This window comes from Myotis nattereri (genome assembly GCF_964212035.1).
Source record: "Myotis nattereri genome assembly, chromosome: 1".
Lineage (NCBI taxonomy): Eukaryota > Metazoa > Chordata > Mammalia > Chiroptera > Vespertilionidae > Myotis > Myotis nattereri.
The window spans coordinates 219,888,790-219,911,504 of NC_138075.1; the positions used below are offsets into that span (position 1 = coordinate 219,888,790).

The 22,715-nt window shown below is 40.7% G+C and overlaps 1 protein-coding gene across 5 annotated transcripts in view; it reads left to right on the forward strand.

The window, feature by feature from the left end:
- Window positions 1-22,715, forward strand: part of KCNIP4 (potassium voltage-gated channel interacting protein 4) — a 954,817-nt gene that overhangs the window by 832,034 nt on the left and 100,068 nt on the right. The window contains exon 2 of one of the 5 annotated variants that reach the window (XM_081083172.1): window positions 12,387-12,492. The exons of 3 other annotated variants lie outside the window; for them this stretch is intronic. In XM_081083172.1, coding sequence (XP_080939298.1) covers window positions 12,387-12,492 — 106 coding nt within the window. The remainder of the gene's footprint in view (window positions 1-12,386; window positions 12,493-22,715) is intronic. One more of the 5 variants, XM_081083173.1, reaches the window with a different exon arrangement.

The window sequence follows — 22,715 nt, forward strand, 5'->3', positions numbered from 1 at the left end:
GAAAGCAGTGTGGTGATTTCCAGAGGGAAGGGGATTGAGGGGTAGTAAAGGGTGAAAGGGGTCAAATATATGGTGACGATGACAAAAAATGATTTGACTTTGGATGGTGGGCACACAATGCAATATGTAGATCATGTATCATAGAAATGTACACTTGAAGCCTATATAATCTTATTATCCAGTGTCGCCCCAATTAACTTAATTTTACAAACAGAGATGCAGGCCTGAGTTTGAATCCTTAGGTACTTGCTGAGGGATAAAGGAGAAGTGACCTTACAACCTCTGAGATATTTCAGTTCTTTGAGTGTAAACTAAGGATCATACCCAGCTTGCAGAGTTGTAAGAATGAATGATAACATATGTAAAATGCCTTATCCTCTGCCTAGCATATAGCAGGTGCAAGATAATCAGTAGTCACACTGAGCTAGCTGCTTTTTAATAAAGATCAGTGAACACTGACATCTTTATATAAAGAACCAAGAATATCTACCACTTCCACAGTTTAAATTTATTTATGCTACATATTTTTATTGAGAAGCTACTGGTGCCAGACATTTACACACTGGGTATCGAGCAGTGAAAGCACAGAAATACTTTCCCCTCAAAGAATGTACTACCTGGTGCAGACAACATATAAACTATAAGTAAATTAAGTTCACTTCACATTAATAGTGACGGGACTGTGGGTAGGACTACCAAAGATCCCACTGTACCTGGGAAGTCCCAGTTTATGCCAGTTGTCTCGGTCGTTATTAATAGTGCCCTTTCTCATCCTCAGTGGTTATCCACGTTGGACAATAAATGTTGCGATTAGCTGTATTCATTTGCTAGGGCCACTCTGACAAAAGGCTGGGTGGCTTAGACAACTGAAGTCTATTTTCTCTGGAGGCTGGAAGTCCAAGATCAAGGTACCACCAGGATTGGTTTCTCCTGAGGCCTCTCTCCTTGCTTAGGAGACATAGCAGGCAGAGACCAGTGGGTGACAAAGACAGAATGAGAAGTGCAAATAGAATGCAAGGCAGACAGATGAGTTTTGGTGGGAGGATTGTGCATGTTCTGTGGGCCATTGTAGGGAATTTGGCTGTTAGCCTCAGTGATATGAAAAGTCACCTGGTGTTCAATAAATATCGGAGTCATTAAATCATTAATTTGAAACCAAGATGGGAAGATCCTCACTTCTGGTTTAGTTATTTGTGAATGCTTAGACTCAATAGAGATTCACTGCCAAATATAGAACATGGTGACTCTACAGGTGTAGAAATCTACTCAGTTGTAGTGTGTAGTGACTAATTTGCCTAGGAGGAATATACTGGGTAGCAATTTATGAAAAAATTCCAGTTCTATTAAGAAGCTACCATAAGTACAACGCCGATTCTATATATTAAAAGAATGTTCTGTATAGAGGGCAAATATTTAGCCAGGGTCTCATTTGACTTTATCTGATGTTCTTGAAAATCTGTGAATTGGTGTCTGTTAGTTTCCTAGGACTTCTATAATAAGTTGTGACAAACTGAATAGCTTAAAACAACAGAAATTTATTCTCTTACAGTTTAAGAGAGCAGAAGCCTGAAATTAGGGTGACAGCACGGATGGCTCCTTCTGCAGGTTCTGAGGGGCAATCGGTTTTATGCCTGTCTCTTGGTTTCTGGTGGTTGCTGGCAATCACTGGCTTTCCTTGGCTTGTAGCTGCATCACTCCAGTATCTGCTTCCATCATCACATGGCCTTCTTCCGTGTGTGTGTGTGTGTGTGTGTGTGTGTGTGTGTGTGTCCTCTCTCTCACAAGGACTTAGGGCCCACTCTAATCCAGCATGACTTCATCTGAACTAACTAATCGCATCTTATTTCCAGATAAGTCAATTCTGAGGTTCATTATGAACTTGGATTTTTGAGAGACTATTCAACTCAGTCCAGAGTTTTTGTAAAAACAGAGGTCAGTTTGCAATATCAAAATTGTAAAGCACAGTTCTTAGGAAAATCTACCTGGCATGGATTGGCCCAGAACAGAACGATGTTGCTCAAGTTTGGTTTCACATTTGCCTTACTCGATTCAGTTGGTCTGGAGTGACCAGGCATGGCTATCTTTAAAGCTACCTGGTGATTCGAATGAGCAGCCAGGGCCAAGTAATTGGAATTCACAAAATTGGAAGCGTGTGAGATTTATCACTCATCATATTTGATTTTCATCCCAAGTGTCTGACACAGTGTCTACCTCATATATACTCAATAAATATTTATTGATTAAATTAATGAACAAATCAATTTACAGAATAAATACATTGTTGAAAGATGAGAATTGAATGTAATGACCCCAAAGGGTAGGAATGTAGTTTTTGTATTGGAATTTATAATGGATGGTGTGTTATTTCTTCTAGCATTTGAAGGATTTTGCAGAAACAATTACTTCATTCATCTCCTAACTTCCTTGAGATTAGTAAGTGTCACATATTATTACCCCCATTTTTCAGATGAAAAATTGGACCTCCTAGCGCAGCTTTTTCTTCAACTGCATTATTTTTTAATACCACCAAGAACTTGATGGATGTCCTATAGAAAATGGAATTAGAGGCAGCATTTCTAGCAAAGGAGCACAGGTCACCAAGATTTTGTACCATATTCAAGATAGGATGATTTAAGAAGCCTAACTGGTATGGAGGGGCAGAAATAAAAACCACTACACAAAGTAAAACATATTCTGTAGCTAAAGGTTACACAGTTGGACACCCAATAAGTGAAATAGTCTAATTATTTATTAGAGCCGTTATTTAATAAAAGCCCAATGACCATAATGGCATAACAATCAGAACGACCGCTCGACCAGTTGCTATGAAGTGCATTGACCACCTCTCAGTCCCTCCCCCAAGCCTGCAGGCTCCGATCACCGGATGGTGAATAGGGAACCGGGGTGGGTGGCAGCAGGGCGGGACTGTGGACTGGTGAGCGGATGGAAGATGGCCCTGATCACAGGCTAGGCCTAGGGACCCTACCTGTACATGATTTCATGCACTGGGCCTCTAGTAGTGTAATAATAGGGTAATATAGACGTCAGACTATCAGACACAGGAGTTAGACAGATGGACATGTGCTCATATCTTGGCACTGCCACTTATAAGCTGCAAGCATCTCTCTACCCTTAACTTTCTTGCCTATTATTTGTCCATCATAATATTCTCTGCCACATGGAGTTCTTGTGAAGGTTAAGTGACATAGTGCTTGTAAAGTACTTGACATACAGACAGTTCATCTTCTGATTGTGGCTAGAGCACTGTATTTTAGGCATTATTTATCTGCATCTTTCCTTAGGGCAAGATCATGTTAAAATGAAGTTTAGAAGACTTTCTCGTATTGCTGCTGAATTTATCTTCCCCATTAGAGTTTAAGTTTCATGGGATCAGGGACGAGGTTCATTTTTGCCAGAGCACCATGAATATTTCTTGAATAAAACATAAGCTAGGTTATTGCACTTCTATTCTCAAAAGTCCTTTATTTTCTCCCTATTTCACTCTAAGTAAAAGCCAAAGTGCTTATAATGAACTATGAGGCTCTACAGGATTTGATACTAAAAGAAGCTGAATAGAACGAAAGAAAACAAATATTTAAAAAATGCTTTTAAGCCTGTTTTTAAAGGGCAGAAATCGGGTAACTGGCCAATCATAAAATGAACAGGGTAGCCTAAGCTATATGAAAATTAATGTGGATAGGGGAGGGGTGGAGGAGAAAGGTTCACCATATAAAAAAGGAACACTTTGTTGGACATGAAAATGAACTTTATGATCCCACATCATTTTAAAACTCAATTTACAAATTATATTTGTTTTTTCTGTCATCAGAAGAGTCAACTCCACTCAAATTTACTTAGCTTTCTGATTTTTTACTTACCCCAAAGAAACATTGCTTGAGCATTAAAAAGGCGCATATGGACAGGGAGGCTGGCCCACAGCCTCTGCGGCCAAACGCAGGCCTGGAGAGGAGACGGCAGGCCTGCCTCCCGCAGAGTCGGCTCAGGTCCCTCCAGTCTCCGCTCCTGTGGGCACCAGCGGCTCACTTCCACCTCCCTCGGAAGCCACATGGCTTCCATGGAAGCAGTACAGCTCCCAGAACGCATTGCAGTTCCCGCTGGGTCCCGCAGAAGCTGAGGGCGGCCTACTGCACACTATATTGCAGTGTGTGTGTGTGTGTGTGTGTGTGTGTGTGTGTGTGTGTGTGTGTGTAAAGATCAGTGAACATGAGAAATGAGTCCTTTGGGAACTAAATTATACATATCATGGGTTATTTGTGTTAGCTTGAAGACAAGAAATAGTGCAGTAGGGTTTAGGTTTAATTCATATTTATTAAAAAAATATTATTAAAGAGGCAACATTCAAGATAGACATTTGGGTGTGGGGGATGCTTTAATTGCTGCTCTGTTATAAAAGGTACCGCTGTCACTGTGGAAATCTTCCTTTTTGCTTTGGGTGCCGCGCCTTACACATTTCTCCCGGCAACCCCTGGGTAGGGGAAGAGAATACTAGTATTACTAGCCAGGGCTGCATATAGGTCACCTCGTTTGAACCTTCTAACCACCCTGGGACGCAGCCGGGTCAGGCATTGTTAGTGTTGCTGTGATCCAGGCGAGATCAATGAGGCTCAGTGAGGTGAGGTCGCTTTTCCAAGTCTCACAGAAAGTGGCAGAGCTCAGATTCAAATCTGTTTGTTGTTTTTTTTAATACAAACCTGCAAGTTTTTCCACTAATGTCACAATTAATGTGCCCCAAATTACTTACATTGTTTCATGCTGGTAAGAATATTTAACATGAGATCGACTCTCAACACATTTTTAAATGCACAGTACAGTGTGGGTAACTACAGGCACCACATGGCAGAGCAGATCTCTAGCACTTACTCATCCTGCAAACCTGAAAATTTATACCCAGCGAACATCTCCCCTTTTCCCCTGCCCCCAGCCCCAGGCAACCACCATTCTAATCTCTGCTTCTAGGAATTTGCTTATTTTATTTTTTAATGTTTTTTGTTTGTTTGTTTGTTTGTTTGTTTTAGAGAGGAAGGGAGAGGGATAGAGAAATAGAAACATCGATTAGCTGCCTCCTGCATGCCCTGTACTGGGGATCAAACCTGAAACCTGGGCATGTGCCTTGACCAAGAATCGAACCAATGAATTCTTGGTTCATGGGTCGATGCTCAACCACTGAGCAACACCAGCCGGGTGGAACTTGCTTATTTTAGATACCTTGTATAAGTGGAATGGTGCAGTATTTATCCTTCGGTGAGCGGCTTATTTGACCTGGCCTACTGCCCTCACGTTCATCCAGGTTGACACATATCCTAGGAGGTCCTTCTTTATTAAAGCTGAAAAATATCACAATAATATTAAAATCATATTGAATTGCATGCAAACGCTCACATGTCAGCTTCCTATTGTATTTTTCCTATTAATTATAGCTATTTCTAAAATAGGATTTTTTATGATGTTGCACAATATACATTATTTATAGTGTGATGAAGTTGCACAATATACATTATTTATAGTGTGATTCATTTAGTAAATGAATGTACATTCCTCAGTGGGAACAGACCACTCTGGTTGTTAATATAGCATGACCATATGATTTGCCATCTACACCAGAACGTTTTTGAACACACATAGCGGGGCTAACACATAGGATGTAAGGACAACTATCAAAAACCAGCACTGCCCTGGGCAAACCAGGAGGTCTTGTCCCCATACTTATAGGGACCTCCAGGTAATCCAGCGGTTCTCAACCTGTGGGTCGTGACCCCTTCAACGGTCGAACGACCCTTTCACAGGGGTCGCCTAAGACCATCCTGCATATCAGATATTTACATTATGATTCATAACAGTAGCAACATTACAGTTATGAAGTAGCAACGAAAATAATTTTATGGTTGGGTCACAACATGAGGAACTGTATTTAAAGGGCCAGAAGGTTGAGAACTACTGAGATAATCTCCCAAGTCCCACACAAAAGGTACCACCCTATAAGTAAGCACTTTTGGTCAATTTTGCAGAGGAACAAAAGAAAATTTGGGCTTTCATGATGGCTCTTAAAGGTTCCCAAAGAAAACTGGTGCTTTTACCTTGTCGTTTTCTGCTGTGTTCCCTGGCTAGTTCTGCCCATAGAGCAGGGCAGTCACGTGGACAATGGCAAGCACCTAGTCCTGATCTGGAAAGCACAGTGGCTTTTGGTCATGTCATTGTTCAGCAATAGCGCTAATAACGATCCTGCCCTCAGCAGACGAAGGTTCTCTCTAAATGTTTCAGGAGGCATGCAATCAACACAAAAGTAAAGCAGATGAAATGGGACCTACCCTTGATTGAGTCAGAGGCAGAGACAGCCAGCCAGCCAGAGACAGAGGACAGAGGAAGATGAAAGAGAGAGACACACAGAGACATAGAAGGACAAGACAGAGGCATGCAGAGAGAGTGCGAGGGAGACAGAGAGATGAGGAAATGACAAAGACCAAGGAAGAGAGTGAGGCACACAGAGCTAGAGAGACAGAGAGAAAGACAGAGGAGCAAGACTGAGAGGCTGACAGACAGATCAGCACTTGCTTTATGACAAACACGTCTTCAAGTGGCAGTTCTAAGAAGAGTTGAATTTACTCTATTTGCATTTAGATTTTGTAGATTATTTGGAGCAAGTTCAAGCACTCAAGCACCTTTCGGTTCCCTCCTTCTTAATTAATTGATAGATTACAAGAGGTAATTTTATAATCAGGCAAAATGAAACAGGTCCATTAGCAAGGTCAGCGTTCTGTCTCCAAAATTCATAGTGACACAATTAAGTGTAGCTATTTTCCCATGGTTTCAGTAACCAGCCCTGCTGCTATCCTTCTTAAAGGGGTGACTGCCGGGTCCAAGAACAGTCAGTATAGTGTGGGCGGCAATTTTCAGCAAGAATTATCACCAGAGTATGAACTCCAAATTATCTAGGACCCTGTTTCTTCGGGAATAAATTGGAAAATACAAAATGAACTCTGATCTGTTTTCATCAAAGCCTACTACCCCATTATGTATTCTCTTCACTTATCTATTCCTCTGCCCTAATTGGGGGTTAATTAAATATTTTCAGTATTCCACTTTAATTCCTCCGCGTATTTATGAGCTGTAAGCCCACTGCAAAAACAGACATGCTGGCAGCTAAGTTCACATTTGCAACCAGTGAAGAATGTACTTCCCAGCCCCGGCATGAAGTCACTGCTCATGAATTACCATGTCATGGATCCAGAGGAGACGCAGATGGGATCACAGGGCCATTGAAACTCCTAATGATTTTATCATAGTTGTTGATTCGTGGAAGGACATGGGAACATTACTGGCCATTTTCCTGCACCACAGGCTTAGGGTCTAGGAAGAAAAACATTGTCCATAATTCAAAAGCACAAGATAGAAGCTGAACAGGGCTGTGAATAATGGAGCAGAGCCTTTCTTCCCATGCAAAGCCACAGAGAATATTCGGTTTTGCTATCAGCTCTGCTGCAAAAAGAAGGAAGATAAGCATGATTCTCATTGTGGAGAAATTGCCACGTATATCACCCTCGGCATTACTTCTTGAATTCATAATTCATGGCCCATCACCCACCACTGAAACCTGACACTGACATATAACCAGCATTGTGTGTGTGTGTGTGTGTGTGTGTGTGTGTGTGTGTCCGGAAAAGCAGTCAGTGAAAAATTACCCCTTGTATATACCACTGATGAGATGCAGAGGGTCAGAAATAGGGAGCCACCGAGATGCTGATGGCTGATATGTTTACAGTAGACTCAGACTTTGTAAGATAAAACCTTTCCCAATAGAAAAAAAAAAATGATTGCATTTTCACTCACTTCCATCACAATTTAAAGTGGCCTGTTAATTGACACATTTACTTTTTATTCTTTTTTTTTGATATTACTCTATTTCATGATTTTTGAAGTGCTAATATACTAGAAGACTGGTTTAACTTCTACACGCAGGGATAAGGGAGTTGATGTCATTTTAATTTCTAAGGCAATCTGTGAATAGATTATTAAACTCAGTAGTTTATATAGCCAAATAATTACAGTATTACTTTGTCCATAGTAAGTGTCAAAAATGTTAATTGAATAACTTAATAAATGAATCATTAATTATTCCACAAATACATGTTAGCACTAATATATGTAATACTCTGTACTGCTTGCTAATAATCAAAATAAGGTAATGAACTTTCTTATCTCATTAGATATTTTTGCTCAAATATAATTCCAATGACACCTTTCCTGGCCACAATATTTAAAGTTACAAGTCTTCCCCACCCCACTCCCAACCCATCCACAAACAGAAGTCTCTAGACCTCACCCCTACCCAACTTTATATTTTGCAATTGATTCTTGTTTATTTTTCTTCCTCAACTCTAATGTAAGATTAATTAAAGCAAGAATTTTTTTGTTGTTCAATGCTTGAAAACAGTTTTCTCACATAGCTTGTCTAATTATACGGTTGCTTAGAGCAGGATAGCACATCCAGTAACATTAATTCTCTAAAGTCTGGAAGTTGAAATTTTCAATCTTACATTGCAGTAGGGAAGACATATGTCAAATCCATGATTGTATCATTAATTATTTTAATTATATTTGTGATAATAAAGATAAAGGAGATTTAGATTTGTGATAAAGGAGAAATAGGGGGAACTATAAGCATACTAATACACTAGAGCTGTTCATAAACTAGTTTGGCCTATCATGTAAGATTTTCTTTAGAAAGTGACTACCAAACTGACATCTCAAGGATGAACTAGGCCACACATGGAGATAAAGCAACACTCCAGGTAGAGGTCATAGCATGAGGTAAGAGGAAATGTGATATACTCAACTGAAAAAAAAATATTATCTACCATTTATTGACAGTGTATTATGAACAGTTGTCATCCTAAATGCTTTATATATTATCTCATTAGACTCTCATTCTAACAACTTTAGCTATTATTACTCATTTATTTTGTTGATGAGGAAAGATTAAGAGAGATTAAACAATCTTACCCAAGGTAATAAAGTGCTGAGATCTGAATCTAGGTGGTTTTACTACAGTGCATGAACACTCAATACTACACTTTAAGGAAAACAAACAAATTAAAAAAAATAATAATAATTTGATAGCACAGAGAGAGAGAGAGAGAGAGAGAGAGAGAGAGAGAGAGAGGAAATTATATATGTTCACATCTAGCCTTCCAGGAGTTAGAGATCTCACTGAAGAGAAAAACTATAAAAAGAAGGTAGTAACCATATACAATATCTATTTAAATATAGGGTGGGACAAAAATAGGGTTACAATTATGAGTATTTGAAGCAGTTTATTCTTATATTATTACTTATTAATTATTGTATTATTTTCCATATGAGCAACTGTAAACCTACTTTTTCCTCATCCTGTATACGCCTAAAATGGACTTTAAATTGTGTTTTGACAACTAAGATCCTTTGCTATAAATAAACCCTTTTGTTTTATAAAGAAAAGTCAGAGAACCAAGGAAGTTTAATAGCCTGTCCAAGGTCACTCAGCTTGAAGCAGAAAGACAGGGACTAAAATCTGGGACTTCTAACTCGTGATTGAAAACAGCAGCCTACCTTGTAGTCTCCAGAGCAGTTCAGAGGGCTCTCTCTGGAACACACCACCTTTCTTCCCCCTTTCTTTCTCAGGGGTGCTTTTTCTTCCTAAATTCTAAGGGTCCTCCCTCCCCCACAAAAAGAGCCCTTCAAAGATGCTACAGAGAAGAACATCTTGTTACCTCCCAGGGGGTGCTGGCAGGAAGTGTCACCTTAACACCCGGGGGTGTTTGCAAAGCAGGAAGCTCCTCCCCCACAGTCAGGCCTGGGGGTCCAGGAAGTGGTTATAGAGAGTAAGCTCCGCAGGTATCAAAATTTGAGGGGAAAGGAGGAAATGAAACAACTGACAAATATTTCTTGAGCGTCTGCCACGTGTCAGTCTCAGGGATGATTGTCAAACCTGAAGCAAAGGAGCTAGGTAAGAGTTAAAAAAGAACACTAAAGGCTCTCTCCTGATGCAGGTGGCTGATAGAACCTTCTCTCTAATTCTTTGTCAGAATAGGGTGTGATATCCAGAACAATAGGGGATGATTGGGGAACAATAGAGAAGGTAGAGCAGAGGAGGGGGCAGGTCTCTCTTTCCTCTGGAAGTTGTCAGGATACAATAGGGATAGCTTGCCAGAGCCAAGTGTATTTGAGCTGAGTTTGAAAGGCTGCATGGCCATTTAGAAATTGATCATTGGAGGACCCACCAGATTCCCCATACAGTGGAATGGAAGCTTACAGTGACCTGAAGGGAAGAAACTGCATCATGCTTGGGGAGTAAAGCAAAACCCGATGTCCTGAGAAAAGGAGGTGGCTCTTAGATGTCTTAGATGGATGTGCCCTTCACAAATGTAGTAGAAAAAAGCCAACTAAAAAGTCCATGTTAGCCTGGTCGGATGACTCAGTGGTTGAGCATCAACCTTTGAACCAGGAGGTCATGGTTTAATTCCCAGTCAGGGCACATGCCCAGATCATGGGCTCAATCCCCGGTGTGAATGTTCTATCTCTCTCTCTCTCTCTCCCTCTCCCTTCCTTTCTGAAATCAATAAAAAAAAAAAAAATATTTAAAAACAATGTTTTAAAAAAAGAGTTTGTGATATGTGAATCATATTTACTTTGTTTTACAAGTTTAAAAGGTTACCTAGATACTAATCTAGGAAATGAAATCAGGTCTTCTTTTGTTAACAAAAGTGAATTTATTCACTCATTTGCCAGACATTTATTGATCTCCACCTATGTATCATACCCTCAACCAGCACCTGGGATATTGAGTGAATAAGACATTTTACAGCAAATCAGTGTCAAGAGCAGGGGAGAGGCCAACAAAGGCAAGAAACTTGGTGTGGCCAATGGTTGATGGCCCATTAGGAGCACTAGGGAGGGTGGTGAGAAATGCTGTCAGAGGAAGGAGCCAGGGGCATATGGTGGCAAGTGAGGTTTTTTCCGAAGGACAACATAAAGGCTTTAAAGGACTTTTAAGGGAAAATCATCTGATTTGATTTATGTACTAATTTACTGTCATGCCCCATTCAAGAGATCTATCAGGTTTTGTAGCCAGTAAACACTAATGTGGGTTGGAACCAGCCCCAAAGGGAAAGAGATCAGTAGCCTTTTGGTCAGGAATTTTTATAAGTATGAGATCAAAATTATTATAAAATACAAAAGCAACAAGCAATACATTTGCAAGGCCCATATCATAAAGATAGTCTAACCCCGTGGTCGGCAAACTATGGCTCACGAGCCACGTGCGGCTCTTTGGCCCCTTGAGTGTGGCTCTTCCAAAGTCTTAGGAGCACCCTAATTAAGTTAATAACAATGTACCTACCTATATAGTTTAAGTTGAAAAAATTTGGCTCTCAAAAGAAATTTCAATCTTTGTACTGTTGATATTTGGCTCTGTTGACTAATGAGTTTGCCGACCACTGGTCTAACCTTAACTAAATTGCTTCCTTTACTCTCGCTTTATATTCAACACTTTACAAACTGATATGGGGGAGGTAATATATCTATCCACATGCAGATGCAGGCTTCTGGGCACGCAGGGTAGGCAGGCTGAATCTGAGTTGGACAGTCAAGTGTTGGGGAGCCTGCCCACTGAGTGACTCATGATTTTTCTTGAGTTCTCCCAAACTATCTTCTGAAGTCACAGACACCCCACGTCTATTCCTGGTTAACAGTTTCAAACACACCTTGCTTGTTTTGGAGTTACTCTGCTTGAATAATTCCATCCAGTAATGTGGACATGTGAAGGACTGTCTCACTCTGGGCTTGTCATCTTATGCTAATGACGCTGCATATCAAGGACATCTATTCTCTCACTTTCAGGGAAGGCAAAGGTACTAACAGGTGATTGCAGTGTGAATGATTTATGCAAAGCATCTCTCTCCTTGGTAATCAGAGATGAGGAGCAATGAGAACAGAATACTGCCATGGGGCCCTTAATGCTGGTTTGAATATTGAAATTTCAATCCAGTTAACTCTTTCAATGATACTGATGTTATTTCCAATCTAAGGTCCAAAAGAAGCCACCAAATTCTTGTCACTCAAAAGATATGCTTGCATGATTCTGTTTTCACTTGCTAATCATTATGATTAATGTCACATAAGGAAAAGGTTTGGAAAGAAAAACCTAAAACATAAGAACAACAGAAAGGGGAAAGATTTTTTTTTTCCCTCCTAGAATCCCACCTACTTGCCTGTGATTGCCTGAGCTGCTGGCTGAGTATAGGTCCTTCCTGCTGGCTTCCTCTGATGACCATGCAGCCCACCCTAGCTTCCCCTGGAGGACAGCGTTAACGGAACCTGTCGGTATCTTCTAGGTTTCCTCTACGCTCAGAACAGCACCAAGCGCAGCATCAAAGAGCGGCTCATGAAGCTCTTGCCCTGTTCAGCTGCCAAAACATCGTCTCCTGCTGTTCAAAGCAAGTTTGTCTGTTCGTTTGTTTCCCCCAAAATGTTTGCGTTGTTTGTTTAGGTCTGCATGCATTGCAGTTCTCTGCTTCTAAAGAGAATCAATACATGTTATTCCACAAGACCAACTCGATTGATGTACACGTGTTTACCTAAATACCCAGGGGAACTTTTGTGCCATTTCAAGGCGCTTCCTGATTGGCAGATGGACAGCGCGGTGTTGGTGACAGGAGCTTGGGCTTCAAAACATTTGGAAGTTTTTGTTTGATCTGAGGCTCAGATAACTCTTGGGCTCCCCTTGCCTAACTTGTGAACAGAGCACTGTACCCTTTAAAGTGTATTTACCTTGTAAATTTCTTGACTCCCCTAATGCACTTGGTGCTATAATGTAGATACTGCCAAACATCAGAAATATCATTAGGTTAGAGAAAAACTATAAAGTGAAAAACATTTACACAGATGTGACTTTTTTATTTCTTTGCACACTCTCTACTTGTATCAATCAGGGTTCTCTAGAAAAACAGAACCAATGCATACATATGTATATGTATACATTTATATGTATACATGTACATATACATATACATATACATATACATATACATATACATATACTAATGCATGTATATACACATATACTGATATATATATAGATACAAACATACATATAAAGGGACTTATTTTAAGGATAGGTTCACACAACTGTAGGACCAGGCATGTCCAAAGTTCATAGGTCAGCCTGACAGGCTGGAAACTCAGACAGGGTTTGGTGCTGTAACCTTGAGCAGAATTCCTTCTACAGGAAACTTCTGTTTTTGCCTAAGTCTGTCCAACTGATTGGATGAGGTCCACCCACATGATCCAGGGTATTCTCACTTTCTGAAACCAATGGATTATTGATGTTAATCACATCCACAAAAATATCTAGACAGTAACACTTAGGTTAGTGTTTGATTAAATAAGTGGGCTCTATAGCCTAGCCAACGTGACACATAGACTAACCAGCATACTCTCCATTTTCTCTTTCTCCAATTTCATGCCATTCTTAAGGAGTACAAAATAAGGATATCTAATGGGAAACACTTTATTTATTTTTGAAAAGATGCTGTACAGCCTTAGCTGGTTTGGCTCAGTGAATAGAGTGTCAACCTGAGTATCAAAGGGTCCCAGATTTGATTCTGGCCAAGGGCATGTACCTTGGTTGCAGGCTCCTCCCAAGACCAGGCCCTGGTCAGGAGGTAACCAAACAATGTGTTTCTCTCACATCATTGTGTCTCTCTGTCTTTCCCTCTCTTTCACTCTCCCTAAAAATCAATGGAAAAATATCCTTGGATGAGGATTAATAAAATTAAAATAAAATTTAAAAATGCTGTACATAATGAACAGTTACAAATATTCTATGTATACAAACATTCTTTCAACACATTTTTTTTCAAGCATCAAAGAACAGTGGGAGTCAGACACACAGAGGTGTTGTTCTTCCCCAGTGAGGAAACAAATCACTAAGAAGCTAGGAGAAAAATTCTAAATTTCTGGTTTCAATATTGAAATTTCAATCCAGTTAACTCTTACAATGATATTTATTTTATTCTCTATCTAAGGTTAAAAAAAGACATCAAATTTTACTTTTGTCATTTGAAAGATTTACTTGAATGATTCTGTTTTCACTTGCTAATCATTATCTTTAAGGCAACATAAGGAATAGATTTGAAAAGAAAAACCTAAAAATGAGAATAACCCATGTCTTCGCCTACTCTCTTTATATACTCCCACACCGTGTTGTAGGAACTGATGGACTCAATTCATGATTTGAAAATGTAAATGCCCTGAAATTTCACTAATCTCCACAACAAAAATGGAGAAAATATGTAAAGTACTTCAAACAACCCAATACGTTCCAGTCAAAAGTCCCAGAATAGAATGGTAAATCATTTCAGTGGCACTGACCAAAGGTAATATGTGAATGTCGTATCCATTTGCGGCTAGGGTTCAGGATCTGAAAAAGGGACTGTGCACAAATAAATACACCAGACAAGAAATCTGAATTTAGAAAGCATGGGGGGCCAGGCGGAAAACTTCCCTCTAGTGGAGAAGCTCCCTCAAAACTCAGTCCTGTCTGCTTTTTATTCACTTGAATACACATTTGCCCTTTAGGAATGCAAACAGGCATATCAAAGGTAAAGTTTGGTAAACAGTAAAAGGATTATCAGGTTAGGGAATTGCCTTGAGCCATTTGGCTAACAGCAGGGCAATATTATGCTGATTTTCAGTCCTGCTGAATATCGCATTAATATGCTAACTACTGTTGGTCTTAGCCTCTGGCCATAATATATCATGATAATAAGATTTAATTAATTCACTTAGTCATTCAACATATATTTATTATATGCCAGGTCCTGTCCTTGTGCTAGGAGAGAGAACAGTACACAAAACAGCTTTGAAAAAGATCTGTCCTACTAGGACATTCTGTGGAGAGAGGGGACAGGACAAAATTACTTTTATGAGTAATAACTAAATGGACAAAAAATAATAGAATATGGTTGAGAAACTTTGCTTTGACTTTTTTCCTTCATTGAACACATGCACACCATCTCAAAAACAAAACATGACATGTCATCAACAACCCAGAAGGCCATCATGAAGAATTACTCCAAAACCTAGTCCTGCATGATACTGAAGCTGCAGATCTTTTTATTGCCACAATTTGTCAGCAAATGTGGGCTGTGAGAGCCTTTGCTTTTATCCTTTCAAGCTAGAGTCAAAATTGCCAATGGACCAGATATTTACCAAAAATACAGTCATTTGTACAAAGCAGACAGGTGAAATGTAACTTCAAATGGATCACTATATTTACTTAGGGAAGAACAAAATCACCCAGTCCTCTTGGGCATGCCTCTTGCTCCAATATTTGGTAAAGTACACAAATGAGTGAGTACACTGCAATTTCCAAGCAGATATGAGGAAGATGTCAGAACAGTTCTTGAAAAAAAAAGATTTTAAAAAAATGAGCAGAAGGACTCCAAAAGCTATTTTTATAAAAATGGGAGTTCATGAAACTGGTTGATGGTGAACCAACACTAGACATGGCCGCCAATGTGTGAACTCCAAATGGTCTGCAGAAATAAAACTCCTGCCTGCAGTAGCCACCACTTTCCCCATTAGCTACCCATCACAAGAAAACCGCAGTATGTGGAAGTAAGTTCCTTGGAAAAGAGAAGACATGAATTCCATTGTTATGTTACTTTACAATAGTGATTTTATTAGATCCCTATTTATGATCTGGGCCCTAAGTGGTTGGACACAAACTCAAAAGATGATATGAGTACACGAGGCACAAGGCAGGTGGTACCGGAGTGGCCAAGGACCCAGGGCCTCCAGGAGGAAAGGCATGGGCCCACAGGGCTGCATGCTGGACCACACACAGAGAACCCTAGGGGAGGGGAGGCCTGACTGGGCTAGTTCCAGGCTTGAATGACCTGCAGGGGGGCTGAGGAAATATTCTAAACCAGATCCCATGCAGCTCCAAAGCTAGGGGCTGAAAGTGAGTTCCATACAGGGCCAATATTCACCCTAAATTTCATTTTCTTATTCCAGGAAGGCAGATTGAAAAAAAGAACTTTCATTCCTCTTGGCAGGAAATGTGAGATTTATCAATATTATGCAAATAACAACAACAACAACAAAACATTTCCTGCAGAAAAGCCTACACTCCCCTAAACTATGGAGCACTTAGATTCCCACAATCAAGAACCTGAGAGTTTGGAGAGAGCATAGGAAAGACTTGTAGCCATATCCAGTTCCCAGACAGACTCCTGCTTCACCAGGGAGCAGTCCAGCTTCTTCAGAAAGCCACCCATTAGTGTCAGCCAGCTTTAAGGGGCATCCTTCCTTACAGTGAACTCAAATAAGCCTTCCCTTTCACTTCTACCGTACTCCTGCCCTTGAGAGTACTCTTCAGTGTCAACACTTTCTTCCACAGAATAGTTTTCTTCTCTTCCTGCTCCTCCTCCTTCCCCTTGGGGTATGGGAAGATGAATGGTTTATTTAAAACAGTTACTCAAGTTCATGGCAGGAAATTTGGAAAGTGCAAAATGGATGAGAAGTCACATACACACACATATACACACCACACTCACAGCACACAACACACTCGTAGTCCTGCTATACCCCTCTCCCTTGAAGTATCAACAAATAGGTATGGACGTCTTTTTTTATTTCTGTGTGTGTATCAGCGAGATCTCATCTATACCAAGTTTGGGATTTTTAAATATATTTTTATAATTTCAGGGAGGAAGGGAGAAGTAGAGAGAGATAGAAACATCAATGATGAGAGGGAATCATTGATCGGCTGCCTCCCACATGCCCCACACTGCGGATCCAGCCTGCAACCCAGGCATATGCCTTGAACGGGAATCAAACCATGACCTCCTGGTTCATAGGTCAACGCTTAATCACTGAGCCATGCTGGCCAGGCTATACCTAGTTTTTATCCTTTATTACATTGCATACTTTTATCAATATTAGCCTTGTTATTAAAGAATCTGTAAAGTCATTTTCAATGGCAAACATAATATTACATTGTATTGTTATTGTAAATTGTATTTGACTATTTGAGACCCTAAAACAAGAGGAGGTCAGTAATGTGAGGACCTGGAGAGGCAGTTCCAAGGAAGAGGAAACAGCAAGTGACAAGATTCTAAGGAGGAAAGTCACATAGTTTATTCAGAGTGCAGAAGGAAGGGCCATTGTGATCATCAGAAAAATGGGTTGTTGTGGGGTCTGAACAAGATCATTTATGCAAAGCACTTGGCACATGAAACAGCATGAGTATGAATATATGACAAGCATTGACTCAGTTAAATTGATACTCCCTCCTGAGGAAGGCATATTGTCTTCCCCACACAACAGCTCAGAAAACTGAGCCACAGACCAGTCAGACAACTTTCCCATTATCAGAGCTGGGATTCTGACAACGGAGCCTGCTGTCTGCACCATTTTATCAGGCTGAGCTGGGGCATGGGAAGATAATGTAAATTACTCAGTTATTCAGTGAGGAGTTATAGCCTTAACACAGATTAACATTTATATTTTAAAGAAAAAATATGTGTGCTCACACAGAGTAGAGTAGCTAGGGATTTCTTGATAATAAAACCATTCCTGAAATAACTAGTTAAAATCCTTAATCCTATATTTATGTACTCAGCATATGCCTTTGGACATCTAATTGTAGCTCTTTTTCATAATGTGAATCACAGATCTTCACATTGGGAAGGATTGTGGAAAAGCATAGGTTTGGCCCTCTGCCTCAGGGAAAGTAAAACTTACATCCATTTCACACTTGAGGCAACTTTGGCCTCAAGATGCTACAACAATTTGTGCAGAATTACACAACTAGAAATTGGAATAAAACACATAGAGGCCCCCTTAGTCTTATGATACAGATACTCTTATTGAAAAGCTGCAAGATATGGGACTGTCATATCAATAGAATAATCCTTACTGAAAAATTTTCAAAAGAGAGCGAAGGCCAGTTTCATGGGGTTGCCACATAGAGAGATCTATTGGATTAGATACTTCTAAGCCAGTGGTTCTCAACCTTCCTAATGCCACAACCCTTTAATACAGTTCCTCATGTTGTGGTGACCCCCAACCATAAAATTATTTTCATTGCTATTTCATAACTGTAATTTTGCTACCGTTATGAATCGTAATGTAAATATCTGATATGCAGGATGTATTTAGGCGACCCCTGTGAAAGGGTCATTCGACCCCCAAAGGGGTCGTGACCCACAGATTGAGAACCACTGTTCTAAGCAAAAAGTCATCATATTTTACATGCTATGAGTATCATACCTAGTGTAGCAACAACAATAATAACAGCCTATATAAAGAATACTAGAGGCCCGGTGCACAAAATTCAGGCACAGGTATGGTCCCTAGGCCTGGCCAGCAATTGAAGCGCAAGTGCAAGTGTCTGGCGTGGAAGGGAATGTCCCAGCTGACCTCTGGGCCTGGGCAGCACCTGGGCCCCTGGGTCCCCACGCACCCCCCTTCACCCCCCTCTGCCTGATTCGCAGCACCCAAGTCCCCACACGGAGATGCAGTAAGCGCGGACGGACGTATACCACAGGCTGGAGTGCAGCGTTGGCCTCTGGGCCTCCCAGTGGTGCCGCACGGCAGCACACTCTCTCCTGGCCGGCCTTGCAGACTGGCTCCTGCGGGGAGCCCTACCTGCCCCTGCGGTCTCAACAGTTGCAGCCCGGCTCACCCAGAAGATGCAGCACGGGTGCGGGACGGGCTCCTCTCAGGGGCTTCCTTGGCGTGCGAGCCCAGACATCCTGGGGGAGGGCAACAAGGGGAGTGAGAGCAAGCTCAGTGGACACCCTGCACTCTCACCGCATATCCGTCCCCATTACCCCTGCCCCCAGGTAGCCTGCAAGAGGTTGCAGCGCATCAACGACGCGTGGTGTTCCACGCCACCCCCTGGTGGTCAGTGCACATCATAGCGAGCAGTCAAACTCCCAGTCTCCTGGTCAAACGACCGCCTAAGGGGACAATTTGCATATTAGGCTTTTATTATATAGGATAGCCTATTTTATATATGAGAAAATGGATACCCAGAGAAGGGAAATAATTTGCTCAAAATCACAGAGCTATAAAAAAAAATCTAGGCTCTTCCTCCCTCACAAGCACACAACTCCTAAACTCTAAGGGACCCCACAAGGCTTGCAACCAGGGGAGCAATGGGCAGTGGCCATTCCTCCTAGGCTAACACCCTGAGCCTGTCTCCAAGGCCCCCTTTTCTCTGACTTACCAGTGACCTGAAGCAGCCACACCTAGTCTCTCCTGTTGTTCCTTTTATCCTAAGCCCTTCCTGATTTCACTGTCCCCAGATTTTGATTCTCAAAATAAAATAATAAAAAAATCTAGGATGAGAAACTGAACTCCAAGTCCAGTACTTTTCAAAACTGAAATTCTATGATTTACGATCAGTCAGGGTCCAGGCAGGAAACACAAGGTCCACTTAGATGGGGCAATGGAGGGTAAATTAATGAAGGGATTATTTGTAACCGGCTGGAGTGAATGTTATCATTTCTAGACTGTTGCTTACCAGAAGATGAAGAAAACCATAGCTATAGCTATAACTATCATAGACGTCTCCCCAGCAGGGACTCTGGCCTTTGGAAGAGGAATACAGCTACTATCAACTCCATGCCACCAAGGAGGGATCCCAAAGAATCAATACCACAAACTCTTTATTGTCCTCCTTCTTGATCTTCTGTCGGTATTTCCCATTGGCCAAACCCAATGGATAGGAGTGCAGGTTACACCCATAGAGATCGCCTCACATTCTGTTGTCTTATGAACCAGAAGTTGGGGATCTATAGGACCAGTGACAGTTCTCAGAGCCAGTCACACTGCTCTTCTTGTAAGATATTTGTTCCCAATTCCATGAAATCTTGGAGGCTGACAGCTGGCTCACACATATATATATTGACTTTGAGTAGATACAGGATTAAGGAATTTAACTAGCTATTTCATGAATGGCTTAGAATCAAGAAATTCCTAGCTACTCTTCTCTATGTGAGCACAAATGCTTTTTCTTTAAAAATAAGCGCTGTCAAATCTGTGGCTATATCTCCCCATTCACTAACTGAGTAATCCACCTTTTTTCTCCATGCCCAGTTCTTTCCCTATTTATCCAAGGGACATGATGGTGACCAAAGATTACTTACTAGATAATGGTAAGGAATAAATGCAAAAATAATAATAATAATAAATAAACAGTTGAGTGTGTGTGTGTGTGTGTGTGTGTGTGTATTTTAATTTAAATTTGCTTTATAATAACACTAGAGGCCCAGTACATGAATTCATGCATCAGTGGGGTCCCTCAGCGTGGCCTGTGGGATCGGGCCAAGACCAGCTCTCCAACATCCCCCAAGGGCTCCCAGATTGCGAGAGGGTACAGGCCAGGCCAAGGGACCCCACCGGTGCATGATCAGGGCCAGGGAGAGATGCGGTAGGTTGGCCAGCTGGGGAGGGACAGCAGGAGACTCCAGGGTGTGTCCAGCTCATCTTGCTCAGTCCCAATCAGCTGGACCCTAGCAGCAAGCTAACCTACTGGTCAGAGCATCTGCCCCCTGCTGGTCAGTGCATGTCATAGCGTGCAGTTGAACGGCCTTAGCATATCATTAGCGTATTACACTTTGATTGGTTGAATGGCTGACTGGTCGACTAGACACAGCATATTAGGCTTTTATTATATAGGATTTACCCAGTAGCATCTCAGTGCCCTCATTCAGTCAAAATACTTGATTCACCAAATTAAAGCCTTACTCCAGGGTTTTTGTTGTTGATTTGAGCAGACATAGAAGAGCAAATGCAACAAGGTTATTATAAAGCTAGACTGCTCATAACCCATAAGCCACCATCATCATATTGCCTTGTATAATTGCAAAACATAATTTCCTAATTCTACTTCAGGTTTTTGGTGTCAAACCCAGCATAACATTTCAGTGTTTTGTTTCCTGGCAGCTTATTGATCATGAAAGTTTTAGATGCCTTTCTTGGCTGAGAAGCCATCAGCATGTGGCTGTTGGATTTATTTTCAAAAAAATAACTTGAACTGCCAACATGCTGCCAATTAAAAATACAACAGTAACCTCCAGGAAGTTTATAAAAAAATATTTAGCCTTCTGACAATGAATTAATCTCATGCTAACTCCTTAGTGACGTTAGCTAAAAGCTCTGACCTGGGCATCTAGTCAGGAAATTTTTTGGATGAACAGAAACATAGCCTGCGAGGGTTTATAAACTTAATTTGCATGTATGAAACAAGGTCCTTCAACTTTATCATCTGTATGAGCTAAAAAATTTTGTCAGAATTTTCAGATGTTATTTTTACTTATTTAATAAGCATCTAACACTTACTATGTGGCTGGTACAGTTCTAAGTGCTTTGCATATGCCCTGGCCAGTGTGGTTCAGTGGTAGGGCATTGTCTGGTTTGATTCCTGGTCAGGGCAGGCTCAATCCCCAATAGAAGACATACAGGAAGTAGCTGATGGATGTTCTGCTCTCACACCAATGTTTCTCTCTCCCTCCCTTTCTCTTCCTCTCTCTCTAAAAAAAAAATCATTTTTAACAGTCTTTAAAAAATAAAAAAATAAGTGCTTTGCACAGTTTAATTTATTTTTATCCTAAAAATAGTCCTATAAAATGGACACTCTTTATTATTCACATTTTACAAAATAGGCAACTGAGGGATGAGAGGCTAATTCTCTTGCCTGAATCACCTCATTAGTAAGAGGTGTGGGGGCAGGGGCAGAGTGTGTGTACTTTTACTAGTTCTCTAGTTACATTCAATGTTTTGGTCAGTTTTACAAAAAATATATATATATATATATATATATATATATATATATATATATATATTTTTTTTTTTTCCACCTACCTACTCAACATAGGGCACCCTTGCGAAGCCCATATTGTCCAAAGAGATTGTATTCTGACCTCAGTTTGATCATGTACAAATGAAAAGTGCAGGCTGTGCCTCATCTCCTAGATCTAACCTTGCAGGAATATTGAGGTGGCATTAGTTATTTCTGGCTGGGGCAGTGGATGTTCCAAAGCTAGCATTTAATTTCCCTTGTTCCTGGTACTTCACTGCTCATGGAAGGCAGCAAGTGGTAAAATTGGAAACTCTACTTAATCCTGTTTTAATACCAACCAGCCTGTCACTTACTGTAAACTTGTGTTGTAATAATTAGAATAGTTGCCCCTTCCCTTTGTATGGGATGTTACAGGCTTTAAAATTATTTCTCTTGATTATCTTATATCATCCTCATAAAGCTTCTGGGAGAATAACACATCACAGGAACTATAGCCTTCATTTAACAAACTGAAAAAAGGAGAGCATGAGTGGCTTGTTCGAAGTTGCATAGCTGTTTAGTGACAAATAGGAAGATGGGCTTTTCTTTTTAGTTCCTGGTCTATCATGTATCTACCAGGAATCTTCATTAAATCATGAGTGAGTCTTGGTATAGGAAAGCCAGAGGCAGGAACCCCAGGACAGCCATGTCCTGTTGGCAGGTTTAGTAGATTTCATGTAGATACAGAAGATATTTATGGAGAACTATGTGAAAAGTAATAGTGCCCGGAACAGGGGAACACATAGGCCATGACATCTGACGGCTGACCTGGTACTGAAATAAACAGACATATATAAAGATCACTCAC